The sequence below is a fragment of the Vulpes lagopus genome, chromosome 15, assembly GCF_018345385.1.
Source record: "Vulpes lagopus strain Blue_001 chromosome 15, ASM1834538v1, whole genome shotgun sequence".
NCBI classification, from domain to species: domain Eukaryota; kingdom Metazoa; phylum Chordata; class Mammalia; order Carnivora; family Canidae; genus Vulpes; species Vulpes lagopus.
In genome coordinates this window covers 44,995,226-45,012,799 of record NC_054838.1, presented here as the reverse complement: position 1 = coordinate 45,012,799, position 17,574 = coordinate 44,995,226, and the positions used below count along the sequence as shown (strand labels likewise).

Sequence of the window (17,574 nt, the reverse complement as noted above, 5' to 3'; positions counted from 1 at the left end):
ATTTATAATAAAATAGTAGATTGAGGTATGAATTAAATTTCAAGAAATTTATCAGTTATAGAGATGCCAATGATAAGCATCTGTATTTCAAAAGTCAATGACTACTTTCCTTACATCAGTAGTCACTTGTTTGCCTGCTACCTGGACACTGAAATTTTAGGGAAAATCAGTTAGGACATATCCCCTCATTCTGGATTATAATATATTATAATTTATAATTATAAATATTTTAAATTAAAATTATAAATAGAATGTGAGAGAACATTTTCTCTGTGATACATACCCATGCTTTCTCCTGCTAATTAATGAAGATTAAAGTTTATTATTGCTTCTCTGTCCTACATCTCTATGCTTTTATTTTTTTAAGGGACAATTTTAGATATACTGAAGAGTAGAAAGCACAGAGAATTCCTACATGACCCCTCTCATAGATAGGTTCCGTATAATTAACATTTTGCATTAGTTTGGTACATGTAAAATTGATGAGCCAATATTGATACAGCATTATTAACTGTAGTTTATATTTTATCTCAGGGCTCACTCTTTGTGTTTTACATTCTATGGGTTTTGACAAATACATAATGATGCAACAGGTATCCATCACTACAATATCATACAGAATAGTTTCACTGTCCTCAAATCTCCTGTGCTCTACTGTTCATTTTTTGCACTCTCCACTGAACTCCTGGCAATCACTGATCTTTTTAATGTCTCCATAGTTTTGCCTTTGCTAGAATGTTTTATAGTTGGAATTACACAGCATGTAACCCCTTTCAGACTGAATTTTTTCATTTAATAATATGCATTTAAGTTTCCTCCATTTCTTAAAAAGTGGCATGATAGATTATTTTTATCACTGAGTAATATTTCATTGTATGGACGTACAATTTGTTTATCCATTCACCTGCTGAAGGACATGTTGGTTGCTTTCAAGTTTTGGCAATTATGAATAAAGCTGCTATGCATATTGGTGTGCAGGTTTTTCTATGAATACAAGTTTTCATCTCATTTGGGTAAATGCCAAGAAGCTCTTATACTTGCTTTTACTGTTGAGCATCCCCACTCAGAGAGAGATGAATCTCATTTTTTATGCAGCACATTTTACCTTGCATGTTCTTAATTGCAGTTTCCTGTTTTATCCTTAAAGTTGTCTTTTCTCAACTTGTAGCCATATTCATACCTTTCCTCCCTTGAGTTAGTATGTTTCATTAAGCACTATTCAAAATTTTATCCTTTGTTCTAGTTTCCTATTACCTCTACAAAGCATTGTTGAGCTCTTGCACCCATCAATTCAGTGAACTTGCTCTCATTAAAGTTAGTGATTACTTCCTATTTGCCAAAATGCTTTTCAGTTCTTATGTTAACATGCTACTGTCATGGGCTTGGCCATCAACAATTAACCACTTTCTCTTTCAGAAAGTTCTCTTTTTGGCTTCTGTGGTACCATTCTATCTTGGCCTTCCCTTTATAATATTGCTTTCCTCTTTTTGCACTTGCTGTGTAAATATTGATGTTTCTAAAGGTCATCCTCAAACTCCCTTGTTTGTGCCTCAGGCAGTCTCTTCCCCATAAGTTTGGCTCAGTCTATGGGCAAAAACTGCCAAACTTTTATTTCCAGCACAGATTTCTCCAAAGCCCAAGTCACAATTTTTCATCTTATTTAACATTTCCATCAGCATATCTTTCAGACACCTCAGACTCAGTATGTGCAAAACTAAATTATTGAGCAGTAACATAAAGGAGTTTTGGGGTCATGTAGAACTATTTTTTTTTTTTTGGTTGTTGTGGTGGTTACACAACTTTATGCATTATTCATAGAACTGTATACCCAAAAGAGTGAATTTTATGGTATGTAGAAAAGTAAAACTCAATAAAGAGAGCCAAATGTATGGGCATACCCACTTCCAAAAAATAACCTCAATGGTTAATCCACTTCACTTCTCTTTGCATCTCTCATACTCTTTAAGGTTGATGATATGATATAGAAACTCATTGTTAGTTGGATGGATGGATGATTAAGATAAGTGCATAGGCTAAAGACTCTTGGGTCTATACTTCAAGACAGAGAAATGTTAGATGTGATAGAATTCTTTAAAGTCAGACGAATACACATTTCAGTGATAATTTATGACTTGTTTTTAATATTTATCAGTTTATGAATATAATAAAATTAAACATAAGGCAGTTTTCAGTTCAGTTCAATGTTCTAAAAATTGCTGTAGGTTAATTCTTACTCTTTAAAAAATATTTTTTTCTCATTAAAGTAATAACCTGTGTGATGAATAATGAACATTACACTGTGGCCTTAGTTAGGCTCTAATTGGGTTAATGTTCCTAAATTCATTCTCTTCCCAACTTCTCTAAGAACACTGACAACTACTGATAGTCAACATAAATGATCACAATTTGGGAAAAACATTTTCTAGTTCCAAATGCACTCCTCGGGTGAGAATTACAGTTTTATCTTTTTGAAGAGAACAGTTCTACCTATAGGAAGACATTTTGTCAATTCTTCATTATCTGCCATTTGGCTTTGAGAGATGTACCTATAACATCTCAAAATAGAATAGTTTCCTTTTCTGCTATACCTTTGAAGCAGTTGAAGACAATCATGGTCTTTTTTCCTTCTCATAAATCCCAGTATTTCTCTAAATTTATTTTGAGACTGCAGCTCCCAGAAAAGATATGATTAAAAATGGAAGAAAAGACTAGCAGTGTCCATTGTATTCCAGACCCATAATGTACACACACTATAATACAATACGTGGGTAGTTATAACCTTCAGATTTGTGAATACTGATGATTATATTGTTTTTCTAGTGCTCTATAATATGTTCAGAGTGACAGAGAAGAAAGTATAGACAGAAATGTACATCTCAGTCTACTAGTGCCTTGCTAGAGAAATACTTGCTAGAATATTGGAAATTAGATTAAAAGCAAACATTAACTTAGTCTCCATCTAGTAATTAAAAAGAATAATTCCATCAACATAACACAGAGTGTGCCTAGGAACAGTCTTGCAACCATTTACATTAAATATTAAGTCCTAGAACTCTCTTTTGGAGGATAAGTAAAAAGTGCCAGTGAAATCATATTGTGGCACAAGGGAAAGGTAACATTACCTGAAGACTCAGAAGAAAATGCCTATGAAAAGTGTTTCATTAAAGGAAACAGAAGAAAATTGTATAACACATTTGCTTTACAATCTGTGAAAAGGAATTAGGAAATTAAGGAGAGAACAATTTGAGGGGGAAATACAGCTAGCTAAGATAAGTTGCTAGAAAATTAAAAATATGAAGTCAAATAAAATCTCTATTGGAAGATGTAAACAATAGAATTAACAGTACAGAAAATATCATCAGTGATATATAGATTAAACCTAAAAAGTCTTTCCAGCATTCTTCTACCATAGAGAAAAAAGAAAACAATTCTAAAGGTGAAGATGATACATAAAGGAATAGAGAGAATTCTATTACACAAATTTTGAGGGGGGAGAAATACAGAACAAATGGACATTTAAAGGAAGAAAAAGGGATCCCTGGGTGGCGCAGCGGTTTAGCGCCTGCCTTTGGCCCAGGGCGCGATCCTGGAGACCCAGGATCGAATCCCGCGTCAGGCTCCCTGCATGGAGCCTGCTTCTCCCTCTGCCTCTCTCTCTCTCTCTCTCTCTCTCTCTCTCTCTCTGTGACTATCATGAATAAATAAATAAAATCTTTAAAAAAAAAATAAAGGAAGAAAAATTCTATAGCTTTAGTGCGATATGTAAAAATTTGAATGTGCTAAGAGACATAGCATGTTTTTGGGTGGAAAAACATGGAGATGTGATTTCAAAGGTATGATAGGAATATTGAGTTGCTGGACAGACACCCATTTCTTTAAGGTAAGGAGGCTCACATCCTAGTAAGTTGATGAAAATAGATTTGCAAATAGACATATGAAGGAAATACTTTTTCTTATTACAAAAATGAAGAAAATAGTATCTAGCCATCTATTTTAGACCTATAAAAATGGTTTAATTTAGGGGTGCCTGGCTGGCTGGCTCAGTCATCTAAGTGGCTGACTCTTGATTTTGCTTCAGGTCATGATCTCAGGGTTTTGAGATTGAGCCCTGTGTTGGACTCATGCTCAGTGTAGAGTTGAGATTCTCTCTCTTCCCTCTCCCTGCCTCTCAATCCTCCCACACATACACTCTCTCAAATAATATCTTTTTTAAAAAAATGGGTTAAAAAAAAAATGGGTTGATATATTGGTTCCACTAGTATGTCAAAAGAGAAAAACCCATGTCATAATTTTAATAGATTCTCAAAAGCATTTGATAAAATTCAATGCCCATGTCTGATTTAAAAACAAAAACAAAGTCTTAATAATTTGTAATATGAGTATTTTTCCTTTATATAACAAAGAATATTTTAAACTAAGAGACAATGTATACTTCTAATGAAACACTAGAGATACTCTCTTTAAGGAACAAGACAGGGATGCCTGGGATGATTCAGTCAGTTGAGTGGCTCTTGGTGTCGACTCAGGTTATGATCTCATGGGTCATGAGATCAAGCCCCATGTGGAGCCCTGCCTGGAGCCCCACGTCGGGCTCTGTGCTCAGCACAGAGTCTGCTTGAACATTCTCCCTTCAGCCCTCTCCCAACTCATGCGCATACTCTCCCTCACTCTCTCTAAAATAAAATAAAATAAATAAAATCTTTTAGAAAAACAAGACAAATAGTTCCTCCTTTGTTCTAGATGTTTTGAACAATAATAATAAAAGAGGTAAAACCAGAAATTTTTTTTTTAAGATTTTATTTATTCATGAGAGACACAGAGAGAGAGAGAGAGAGAGAGAGAGGCAGAGACACAGGCAGAGGGAGAAGCAGGCTCCATGCAGGGAGCCTGATGTGGGGCTCGATCCCGGGTCTCCAGAATCATGCCCTGGGCCAAAGGCAGGCGCTAAACCGCTGAGCCACCCAGGGATCCCGTAAAACCAGAAATTAACTTTGAAAAAGGAAAAGACATTATATGAACATAATATGATTATACACACACACACACACAAGCTCTAAGTTTCTGACTCATTTAACCTGAGATACAAAGAGAAAGGATATGCATAGATTGAGAACAGGAGTCGATGCAGCATGTATTTCCATAGTTTCCTTATGTTCTTTTTCTCTTGGTTCTTGAAATAAACTTAGCACTCGCAAGACCCCATCCTTCACAGGGTTAGGGGAGAAAGCAGAGTCACTGCCCAGGAATTCCCAAACAGCATCTCCCTCTATCCAGCTCCATGATGTGCTAGGAAGTTCATTTTCCTCAAATATATAAGACAATCTGACTCTTGGGTATTTGCAAAAGATCTCAGAAAGATAACCAGATTCACAATTAATATGTAAAATTTAAGAGTTTCCTTGTGCACATAAGAATAAATTAATAATTATTTAGAAGATATAATGAGGGACAATTCCATTTATAGTATCAAACAAAATGAAGTTCTTAGGCTTAATCTTAGAAAGAAAAGCATGGACTTTATAGGTAAAAGAATAAACTTTACTGTGAAATAGCAAAGAAAACATAGATGAAAGCAGAGACAGCATGTTTCTGGAAAGCAATAAATAGTACAAGAAATTATTTCTTCTGAAATTAACTCTTGGGGGAGGGGCAGCAAAGGGAGACAGAAGGAGAGAATCTAAAGCAACTCCATGCCTAGCAAGGAGCCTGATGCTTGGCTCGATCTCACAACACTGAGATCATGACCTGAGCCCCAGTCAAGAGCCTGACAATCAATTGAGCCACCTAGGAGCCTATGACATTAACGTTTTGATTCAACTTTGCAAAACAATGCTAAGTTCACTTGGAAAAAAAAAATGAGAATGAATAAAATTAGACAATAAACTAAGTCAGAAGGACTTGCCCTACCAGATATAAAAAGTTATAAGATTTCACTAAGTAAAGCTGTGTAGTACTACTATGAGAATGACAGCCAGATCATTAAGAAAGGTACATGGTGCTAAAACAAAGTCTTAGCATGTATGTGAAATTAATATATGATAAAAGATAAAATCAATAGAATGACTAAATTACCCTGTGATTGAGTATGGGGAAATTAACTACCTCGGAAAAATTGAGTTATGCATAAACACAAATATTGTTGATTTTCTCCTGTATTCTTTTGCAATTTTTTTATAATTGTAGAAGAAATGTTTTTAATAAGATTTTACTTATTTATTCATAAGAGACACACAGAGAGAGGCATAGACACAGGCAGAGGGAGAAGCAGGCTCCATGCAGGCAACCCAATGCAGGACTCAATCCTGGGAGTCCAGGATTGTGGCCTGGGCTGAAGGCAGGCACTAAACCTCCGAGCCACCCAGGGAGCCCCTGTAGGTAAATTTTAAACAATATTCCTAGGATGCTCCACAGAAGCTCATCCAATATGAGGTTTAGAACACTGAAAAAAGCTCTGGAGGAGTCTGAGCTCTAATCTTGATTCTTCCCTATTTAGTTGGATGACCTTGGGTAACTTATTTCATTACTGGGTCAGTTTTTAAATTTTTTAAATGAAAGATTTGAGGTGTGCCTGAGTGGCTCAGTTGGTTAAGTGTCCAACTCTTGATTTCGATTCAGGTCATGATCTCAGGTTCTGTGATATCGAGCCAAACATCAGGCTCTTTGCTGGGCTTGGAGCCTGCTTAAGATTCTCTCTCTAAACCTCCAACCCCTCTCTAAAAAAAAAAAAAAAAAAAAAAAATATATATATATATATATATATATATATATATATATATATATATATATATATATATAAATGAGAGATTTGAATTATTTTCTCCAATTTCCAATCCAAGTCTAAAATTTCATGTTCTGAACTATATTATCAAACCTAACTACTATGAAGAAGAAATCTACCTAGGGGAAAGTAGCATGAAATCTGGAATCAGACTACTGTGTTCCAGTGCTGGTTTCAGCATTTACTAGCTGTGTAATCTTAGGGAAATTTTTTATCCTTTTTGTATTTATTTCCTTAACTAAAAATAAACCAAGGGTATTGATTGTACGTCATAGGCTTGTATAGAGAAATACAGCAATGCATGTAAGTACATGAAAGAATGCCTGGCATATCCTTGCTCAATAAAATCTTTTTTTCAATTTGAGATGTGAGGAGCTTAATTCCTCCACCACCCATCTATACACTCAAGCACAATGACATTGAGACCTTCCTGACTCTTGTGAAGAGATTCTGATATCCATTGGTAGGAGAGAGATTCTGTGGTTAGGCAAAAACTCTCCACATGATTCTGATCCTCTGCCCTTTCTTTTTATTCCCAATTCTAAAGAAACACTGTTAAGGGTCTTTCAAAAAGAACAGCAGTTCTCAAACTCTACAGCAGGTTAGTGACATTGAGCATCAGCACAAAGACTGATAAAATCAGTGGGATAAAAAAATTCTATTTCAATTTATTTGATAGTTAAAACTTAGGAGCACAGGGGTAGAATTTTATGTTTTTTTTTTCTTCAACACGTGTTAATATTCCCAGAACATTTCCCCTTAATATAGTTTGGGTAGCGCTAGGTAGAGTTTAAATGCAGTTTAACAGGGAACCCTGGGTGGCGCAGCGGTTTGGCGCCTGCCTTTGGCCCAGGGCGCGATCCTGGAGACCCAGGATCGAATCCCACGTCAGGCTCCCGGTGCATGGAGCCTGCTTCTCCCTCTGCCTGTGTCTCTGCCCCTCTCTCTCTCTCTCTCTCTGTGACTATCATAAATAAATAAATAAAAATTAAAAAAATAAATAAATAAATGCAGTTTAACACTCACAAATTAAATTATGTACCAAACTATATTATATTCAGAGGTTGATTAAAATATAGTCAAAATTGAATGCTTTTGAACTATTATTTCATTTTCCAGTTATATTCTACTGATTTAAAATATGTATATAAATGGCTGTGATCAGTTCTTTTGTAACTTACTATTGATCATAGATAGGCCCTCTAAAGTCTAAGGGCCCTGGTGCAAATTATCTGCTATTGTCATTTAATTTTATTTCTGCTTCACTTTGGCTACTTTCATACTATAATAACATGTTTTCTCAAAAAAGAATGCATACTAAATATTTTTTCTGAAATCTAAAGAGTTACACAGCCCTTTTAGTAGCTAAAATATAAAGAAAAATGTTGCTCCAGGTTAAATCTCATCATTGTTTTATTTCAATGAAAGCAAGATCAAAATTCAGTAATAAATGCTAACATAGGTCTTATTTTGATTAAATTTCTCATCCAGCATCATCCACTTTTCCTGAAACTCTCAGGCTGTCCCTAATATTTTTATCAGTGCCCAGGGCAGAGCAGATGTTCTATAATGATCATTTAAGTCAAGGGAAGGGTTGTGTGAGACTATTTCTACAGCCATAGTAAACTTTGACCCAAGAATAATTGGAAGTAGTAGGGACCTTCTTGCTTAACATCATTGTCTGGCTCATCACTATGGATGATTCCATAGGCTGCATTGGGTTAGTGGGAAGATATAGGCTTATATATTCAATATGAGAAAGAGAACAGAACTTTTCTAAACTGATTCGGAAAACCCTAAATCTGGGGCAGCAGAAAGGGAAATGGAGTTTTTATAGCCATTGGGGTTTTGACTAGGGTAGTAATTTCTTGGAAAATTTCATACGTACTATGTTTCAGAGAGAACATGGTACCTATATAAGTTTTATCTCTTGCTCTTTCTAATTGTTAAGGTGATAATTAAACTTAGCTGCACATGGGATGATTTGGGTTTTTTTTTTTCACCACTTATCTCTTAGTTATTTTCTGAACAGTTTTCCCTAAATAAGTTTGGAAAGTGAACATTATTTGAAATAACAACTTAAAATTTTGGATTAGAAGCCAGTAAATCTGGAAAATGGAGATTTGCTCAGTGACAAGTCGCTGAGGCAGCTATAAAATTAGGATAATTAGGTGACTTCTCCTATTTATAGTATTAATTTCTTAGAGAAAGGAACCTATTTTATTTAAGGAATTGTTTTATCACTATATTCTAATATATATTTAAAATTAATTTCAGATTCTTTTAGTGACCACTATACTCACTTTGAAAGAGTTGTGAAGGCTCTTCTGATCAATGCTTTAGATGAATCTTTTCTGGGAACATTGTATGGTAAGTTAATATAAATGGAACAATTAGGATTTGTTTCTTTTTTCAATTTTTAAACATCCTAATATATAATAATATATAATATGATATAATATAATATAATATAATATGATATAATATAATATAATATATACTTAAGCATAAATCAAGAGACCCATTCTTAAGGCCCTCCATTTGTTCCCTCTAGGATCAACTACACCAGGAGCCCATTCACATCAAAAAACTTAATACTGTTTATTATTTGTGATACATGTAAAGTGCAAAAGAAATCTGTTATGTTCCTTTGCCTTTAGAGAATTCACAGTGAATATGAGGATATAGGACATAGACTCAAAATAGCAGAGTAGTTCAATAGCCATGTGTTGTCCCAGCCTTTCTAAGCTCATTGAATTTCACCAAAAGCTATATGCTGTTTCATGCTTTTGTGCCTTTGCCCATTAAAATATAATCCCTTTCTACCCTAGATTTTCCAGGTGAATGTAAAGTCGTTTTCACTGTGAAAGCTACTATGACCTACTCAAGTAACATTTTTACTCCTTCATTTGTGCTGTCAATGTCCTGGTGATAATGATATGTATAGACTTTTCATACTGTATTGAAAATGTATTTTTGCCTTCCTCACTTCCAAGAGTGAAAGAAGAAACCATACCTTATATACTTACCCCTTGCATCTAACACAGAATTTGGAAGTTAATAAAGACTATCAATACATTGTATTGAATAGCTACCTAAATGCCGAAGTGAGATTTCATTTACAGTTTATTGAACAAATATTTATTGAGTGCGTAAGAGGCAGGCATTTATTTGAGGTCTGGGGATATGGCAATGCCTAAGACAGAGATTCCTGTCCTCATATTGCTTAAAGTCTAATGGGAGAGACAGACCATGGATGAGTAAACAAATAGATAACATAATATAATTTCAACTAGTGATTAGTTCTTGAAAAAAAAATGAAGTAGATTAAGGAGATCAAGAGTGATAAAGGAAAGGGAAAGTATCTGTTAGATTGTTCAAAGAAGGTCTCTCAAGAGGTGTCTTTTAAACAGAAAACTGAATGAAGTCAGGAGGAAAGTAATGCATAGATCTCTCTGAGAGCACAGTAAGTGCAAAGACCCTTAGGTAAAAATAAGTTTGATGTGATAGATGAATGGATAAAGAAGAAGTGGTATATAGATCCTACGGAATATTACCTAGCCATAACAAAGAATGAAATCTTGCCATTTGCATGATGGATCTAGAGGGTATAATGCTAAGTGAAGGAAGTCAGGGAAAGACAAATACTGTATGATCTCACTTACATGTGGAATTTAAGAAACAAAGCAAATGAACACAAAAAAGCAAACAAAAAATACTCTTAACTATAGAGAACAAACGGGCAGTTACCAGAGGGAAAGTTGGTAGGGAGGATGGGTGAAACAGGTGAAGGGGATTAAGAGTACACTTAATGTGATGAGTACTGAGCAATGCATAGTATTGTTGAATTCCTAAATTTACATCTGAAACATATATAACACCATATGTTAATTTTACTGGGATTAAAATTTTAAAAAGTTTGATGTATTCAGGGAACAGTTAGAAGGCTTCTGTGGTTCTTTCCTTTCCCTAATGCTCTGATGGAATTGTTTTTTTTTCTTCATTAATATTTTAAAAAATTAAAATGCTTCTAACCAAATAACCAGGTATCCTTCTAAAACCCTGGGAAGAAATTTAAAGTATTCAACTGCTTCACTATTTCCTAATGTTCTCAACCTTGGCACTATTGGTATTTGAGGCTGGATGATTCATTGGTGTGGAGGCTGAAAAGAATTAGATAGATGATAGATAGATAGATAGATAGATAGATAGATAGATAGATAGATAGATAGATAAACAGACAGATATTTCCTAAGGGCAAAGTGATTTTATGTTGCTGGTGTTCCCCTGAACAGATGGCTCCAGGCAAAAATCATATGCACAAGATATGTTGACATCTCTTCATTACTTGGATAACCGCTTTGTTCAGCCTCGTCTAGAGAGTTTAGCTTCTAGAAGTCGCTGGAAAGAGCAATACAAGGTATATAGTTTAATTTGTTTTTGAATCTCTGGTTGGGGAGATGAGAGTTTATTTTTATTTATTAAACTGATTATTGACTGAATAATCTTCTAAATTATTGGCATTTTTCTTGGTTAAATAATCAGCTTGTTTCTCACCTTTTCTAAAGGCTGTTGTTTTAATTATTATAACACTTACTATGTATCCAGTAATTAAGTAGTTCTAAATGATGAATAATTTTTAGAATGCCTGTAGAGCTTAGCCAATCTATTAAAATGAGGTTATCTCACAGGATGTTAATTGTTGTTTCAGAAGGAAGTTCTATTGCTAAAGAAGATTGAGAAACAGTGGGTTTAACTTTAAACTTAACTGGAGGACTTTTCAAGGAACATTAATGTGTGAATTTATACTGTAAATCTTCAAGAGGGTGATGTAGAATGTAATACTTTCCAAATCTGTGTTTTCCTATGGGCCTCCTTTTCATGACCTTTTATCATCTCCTAGAATAAGTGTTTTCCATAACATAATTTGGGAAATACTGGCCTGGGTTGTCTCTGACATCCTTCTCACCTTAAGATTTTATAATTCTACCAATTTCGGGCAAGCATCTTTTTAATATATAAGACTTATACTGCATTCCATGTTATCCCATAGACTTCTATTTTATGTCTCTAATAGTAGAGCCTGTCTTATATGATTTTTAAGAGTTTTTTTCTTAATCTCCTTCTAATTTCTATCCACCAATGATTAGCAGGAAGGAAAAAAAAATGGTAGGGTAACAGAAGTTCAAGTTCCTAACAGTCCTCTAGAACTCTAATCGTTAGCTACTCTACCTCATTTATGTCAGGAGATTGGCTTCATCCAAGGCCTATTTGATCTTGAATTAACTGATAAATTAGCCACAGATGGTTTGGGTTTAAGGGACACTTATGGGATTACAGAAATAGAGAACTTCAGTTTGAAATATGGCTGAATTTAGGGCCATCATATAAATCTTTTTGATTTGGGGTCAGTTTTTAACCTCTCTAAACTCCGCTCTTCCTCAGACACAGAAAATATTTATCTAATTTCAAAGGAAATGTTTGCTTACTTAGAAGGTAAAATACATAACACATTCTTAGAACATGGTATAAATATTATTTTCTTCAATAGAAAAATAGCATATATTTATTGATCATTTAACTTTGCCAAATAATTTGCATACAATGCAAACTATCTTATTTGATCTTCAAAGTGACTCCATGAGGAAGGCACTATTCTTTCCTCTGTTTTAGAGCTGAGAAAACTGTGACTCAGAAGAATTGAGTAATGCAAGGTTGCACAGCTAGTAATTAGGCCAATTTTTAAACCTAGAAATCATAAGTTCCTAGTATTTCTCTGACTCCAAAGTCCATGCCACTGTGCTATATTATATTATATATACCATGGTATATTGTGCTGAATTTGGATTACCCGATGTTGAAATAATAACTGTGAGATACAAGAAAATATTAGTTTAAACATTTAGAGACATAAATAATCAGTATGATCTTGGTCAGAATTAGCTAAGTTATGCTACAAAAATAATATGACAGATCAACAATGAAAATCTTAATAGCTTTAACCCAACAAAGGTTATTTTTCAGTTCTATGTCCAGTGTAAATCAACGAGAGTGTTCTGCATATTGTAGTCAGTCACAGAGCCAAACTGATAGGGCTTTTATCTCGGATGTGCTTCCAGAAGTACCACAAGAAAGAGAAGGGAAAGTGGTTTAGTCACCTGTAAGTGACACATTGTCACAAACTGCCATGAAGTATGAGAAATATTAAAAGTAGAAAAAATACAATGTAGTTGTGAATCATACAGTGTTAAAAAGGAAACTATCAGTTCAGTATACTGAATGTTTAATTACTATCAGGCTGATAGAGAATACAAATGTGGATTAGTAACCCTGCTAATATGTTCCCTGTGTGTGGTTCAAATGCTATGGTAAAACCTAATCTATACTACTAATTATGACAGTAGTATCTAGCACAGGCCTAGAGTGTGAGCAAAAATATGCAACCACAAGTAATTGTACAGCTTAATAAAGCTTATTTATGAATGCCAAATATTTTCTCAGTTTGCTTACTCATTACTAATTTAGCCATTGGACTGTCCATATCAGTACTGGCCACCCAGCAGTCCTGCTTTCAACTTGCTTTTTCCATAGTACTTTAGTAAACGGCCATAGGATGATCAAATTATTTCTGGAATATTTTGTGGGAAACATGATACAGTTTACACAATAGAGACTGAAGTGACCTGGTTTTTCTCAATTTTTGACTAACCTAAATGAATTCATCTTTTTTATTAGAGTGTCCTGAATTTTTGCTGCTCTTTTTTTCTATTTTTAAAAATATTTTATTTATTTATTCATGAGATTCATAGAGAGAGAGGCAGAAACCCAGGCAGAGGGAGTAGCAGTCTCCCTGTGGGCATCCTGATGCAGGACTTGATCCCGGGACCCCCAGATCATGACCTGAGCCAAAGGCAGTTGCTCAACCACTGAGCCACCCATGCGTCCCTCTGTTTTTCTATTTTTAACTAGAATGCCTCATTTATACTAGAGAGGAGGAAAGAAAAGTAAATTAAAATCTGAAGAGCACTAAATACTAATTCAAAAGTAGGAAGGATATGAAACTAATTTTTTTTTCTAGTCTGGTTTCTTTTCAATTAACAGCCTAAATTATAAATTCTTTTTTTTTTAATTTAAAAATAGCTTGTCAAATATCTACTGTGTGTTCTGTGTTAAAGCAAGAAATACCAATGTGTTTTGCTCTTATATCTTACTCCATTATTGTCATTCTCAATATTGGTTTTAATTTGGTTAGGTTCTTTTATGTTTTATTTTGTTGTTTTTTCCAATCTTGTAAAGCTTCATTACATTTTCTGTTTTCAGGAACGGGTGGAAAATTATTCTAATGTAAGTATTCACTTGAAGAATCCTGAAAACTGTTCCTGCCAAGCTTGTGGATTGCATCGCCACTGCAGATACTCAGTGCATTTATCAGGAAAGTTGTATAACACCAGGACCATGGAAATAGATGATTTCATGTCACATGATAAACAGGTATTTTTCCCTCTCATTTTACTTTTTAGTATTTAGAAATTTTCGATATATAAGTTTGCACAAATAACTCCTATTTTTTATAAATGGAGAAAGCACTAGGAGAAGGGAAAATAGTACAAGAAAAGAGGTTATAGTTTTTGAATGTGAAAAATGTCTTTCATATGTCTATGGCAAATTCACTCCTAATTCAGATACTAAACTCTGTTTAAGTACAGATCACCCAAACTGCAGGGAGGGGAGAAAGGTATAAGATGAGAGTGAAAAGGCATTTAACTTAGACAAGGAAAGACTTTGAGTCCAAAGGAGAATTTAACTCAAGTGTGAAATTTTATGGCAGATAATTGACCAAATGGACAGTCCACAGGCAGATAATTGAAGATGCCTGTCATCTTAATATGAGAATTGAAAGAAAATAGTGTTTCAACCTAGAATCAGAAGTGTGTCAAAGACTAGACAATCACCATATACCTGAGGTTCTATTAATTTTGAGTGAAAAGACAACACTGAAGAAAATATTTGAAATATTTGAAGAATATTTGATAAGCAAAGCAGTAAGTGTGAAGAGAGAAGTGCAGGTGCAGTCTAATTCTATTTATTTTTTAATCTTTGTAAACATTTATAGGGGCTCCAGGGTGGCTCAGTGGTTGAGGGTCTGCCTTTAACTCAGGTAGTGATCCCAGGGTCCTGGGATTAAGTCCCGCATCAGGCTCTCCACAGGGAGCCTGCTTCTCCCTCTGCCTCTCTCATGAATAAATACATAAAATAAAATAAAAAAACATATTGTGTTTATAAATGCAAAAATATTAATATCAAGAGCTTCCTCTGATGAGTCTGTATATCCATGAAGGGTTGTGTGTTTGGGGGCTCTGAGAGTTACCTCTTAGTACTGCTAGTCTATTACAAAGCTAGAAATAGCCTATCAGACTAAATCCTTCTACTACATTGGATAGTATAATTCCTCGGTACTAGTGGCAGTAACTGATCAAATCCCTCTAAAGTATCTGCAAGAATCACTTGGAAATTTTCTTTGGGGAGAATGAATTCAGAATTAGTCTTTAATGTATCATTTGGCAAATTACTATAAAAACACATTTTTTTCTCAACATAGTCAATATGCAAATCTCCCCATTGTTTAAAACCCAGTTTGTGACTTTATGAGTTAAGACAGATAGAATCCTAATAAAAGTGAATTAATACTTTAAGGATCATGATGTATTGTGTATAGGTAAAAAATAGTGGTGTACATTCACTGTCTTTACTGTCTATAGCTAATCCTGGAAAGGGAAGTGAGTTAGAAAAGCATTTCTGAAGTTCTGATATTCCTATGAAAGAGCAAAGATTCTGTATAAAATAGTTATTCAGATATCTGCTTTTGGCTCAGGTCGTGATCCTGGGGCCCTGGGATTGAGTCCTGCATTGGGCTCCCCAAAGGGAGCCTGCTTCTCCTTCTGCCTGTGTCTCTACCTCTCTCTCTGCGTCTCTCATGAATAAATAAATAAAATCTTAAAAAAAAAGGAAGCAGAGTATATACATTATCCTTGCAGCTATACAAAAATTTGTGTACACTTGTATGAATAGCTGTATGCAAACATTAAACTAGTTATTGTGTAGTATAAGGTAATGTAATTAAAATTCTTTAGTATTAAATTTTTCAGTAATTTTTTTCTTTAAAGGGAAGAAACATTTTTTTTAAGATTTTATTTATTTATTTATTTATTTATTTATTTATTTATTTGCGAGAGAAAGAGAGAGCGTTGAGGGGGTTGAGGGATAGAGGGAGAAGGAGAGAGAATCAGATTCCAGGCTGGGCACAGAGCCCCACACAGGGATTCATCTTACAACCCTGGGATCATAACCTGAGCTGAAATCAAGAGTTTGCATTTATCAGACTGAGCCACCCAGGGACCCCCGGAAGCATCACTTATTAAAATCTGTTTTATATCCTACTGAGCTACAATAGCAATGCATGTATGGAAAGGAAAGGAGAAAATAATAAACCTGTTTTTCCTCCAAGGCTTTGGAGAGGCTTTGCCACCTCCAACCTACCCTTAGGTTGTTTTGAAAAGTAATTCTCCATTTTGTGTTGCCGTTGATAGTTATATAAAATTGAGACTGCTTGCGGTTATTAACTAGGGCTCTCTTTAAAGGTGCAAATAATGAAGAATGCATTTTGTGAATTTGTTTGATAATAAAACTTTTCTCCTTACTTACCCAAGATTAGCTTCTTTGAAAGACAGGATACTTTAATGGAAAGTGGAACTGGTGGGAGAGAACAATTTTAGTTACAGTAGTCTTAGGGTCCTGAGACTAGAGGCCTTGGGTCACCAGGTCCTGGTGAAATCTGGGGGCATAGATGAGAAGGAAATCAATCATCTGAAGGAAGGAGATGTGAAATCTGAAATGGAGTTGGGAGGACTAACAACAATCTTGAATTAATTTCAGTTTTTCCAAGAATCTGGCCAAACTCCTAAAGATGCTTAAGATCCAATGGGGAAAGGCAGTTATTTTGAAATAAGTGTCAGTATGTAATATGTCCAATGCAAAAAACAGGCCAAGAGAAAATAGAATCCTTTGGCTCAGCCTATTGCATTATATGTTTCTAAAGACCTAGGTACAGAAAACAATGGGACTTCCATTCTTCCTCTTTTCTTGAGGATCTTTTTTCTTTCTTCTCTATACTTTAACTTCCATAAAGAACTGGCTCCTCTGTATCTAAATGAGAACCTAGAGAAATACCTCAAAAAGCTCCCTGTAATCAGCTGGATATTACAAATGTGCACAATGCATGTTTCATTGTATTCTTACCTTAATTTGTTAACCGGTGTTAGTTTATACTTCTATATGCTGTATTTAATAAATTACAAATCACATTTTTTTCCTACTGCTTTGCAATTCACCGTCTGCTGTTTTAGGTAAATTTGGTGACAGGTTTTAGCTCTGTTTTGAATTGTATCTTTGGATAAGTAGGATCCCTTAATTCACATTAATAACTGAGTTAAGTCAGTTATCCTCAGATTTATCAGTTTATTAGAACTATGCTAACCCTGCACAGTGGATTAGTGATCATTTACATGTCATTTGGCTTATCTGCTTTGAGAACAATCATCATAGGACTTATTTTTCTGTCTCTGGCAATTTTTTGATATTGTCTATCTTGCTGGAATAGAGTCCTTAATATCTAGAAATGCAATTAGATCATTAAAAGTAGTCTCTAAATACATTTCTTGACATTTAAGTCCACTGGTCTTACAGCATAATTTTGTTTTAGGACTTTATATAAATGGAACCCTACTTCGTAAGCTGTT

The 17,574-nt window shown here is 34.6% G+C and overlaps 1 protein-coding gene across 12 annotated transcripts in view; it reads left to right on the top strand.

Moving 5' to 3' along the window:
• The window catches only part of CCDC82 (coiled-coil domain containing 82), a 33,466-nt gene that overhangs the window by 8,361 nt on the left and 7,531 nt on the right, over nt 1-17,574 (top strand). For all 12 annotated transcript variants that reach the window (XM_041730179.1, XM_041730176.1, XM_041730180.1 and 9 more), the window contains 3 exons: nt 9,056-9,148; nt 11,074-11,198; nt 14,099-14,269. In XM_041730179.1, coding sequence (XP_041586113.1) covers nt 9,056-9,148; nt 11,074-11,198; nt 14,099-14,269 — 389 coding nt within the window. The remainder of the gene's footprint in view (nt 1-9,055; nt 9,149-11,073; nt 11,199-14,098; nt 14,270-17,574) is intronic.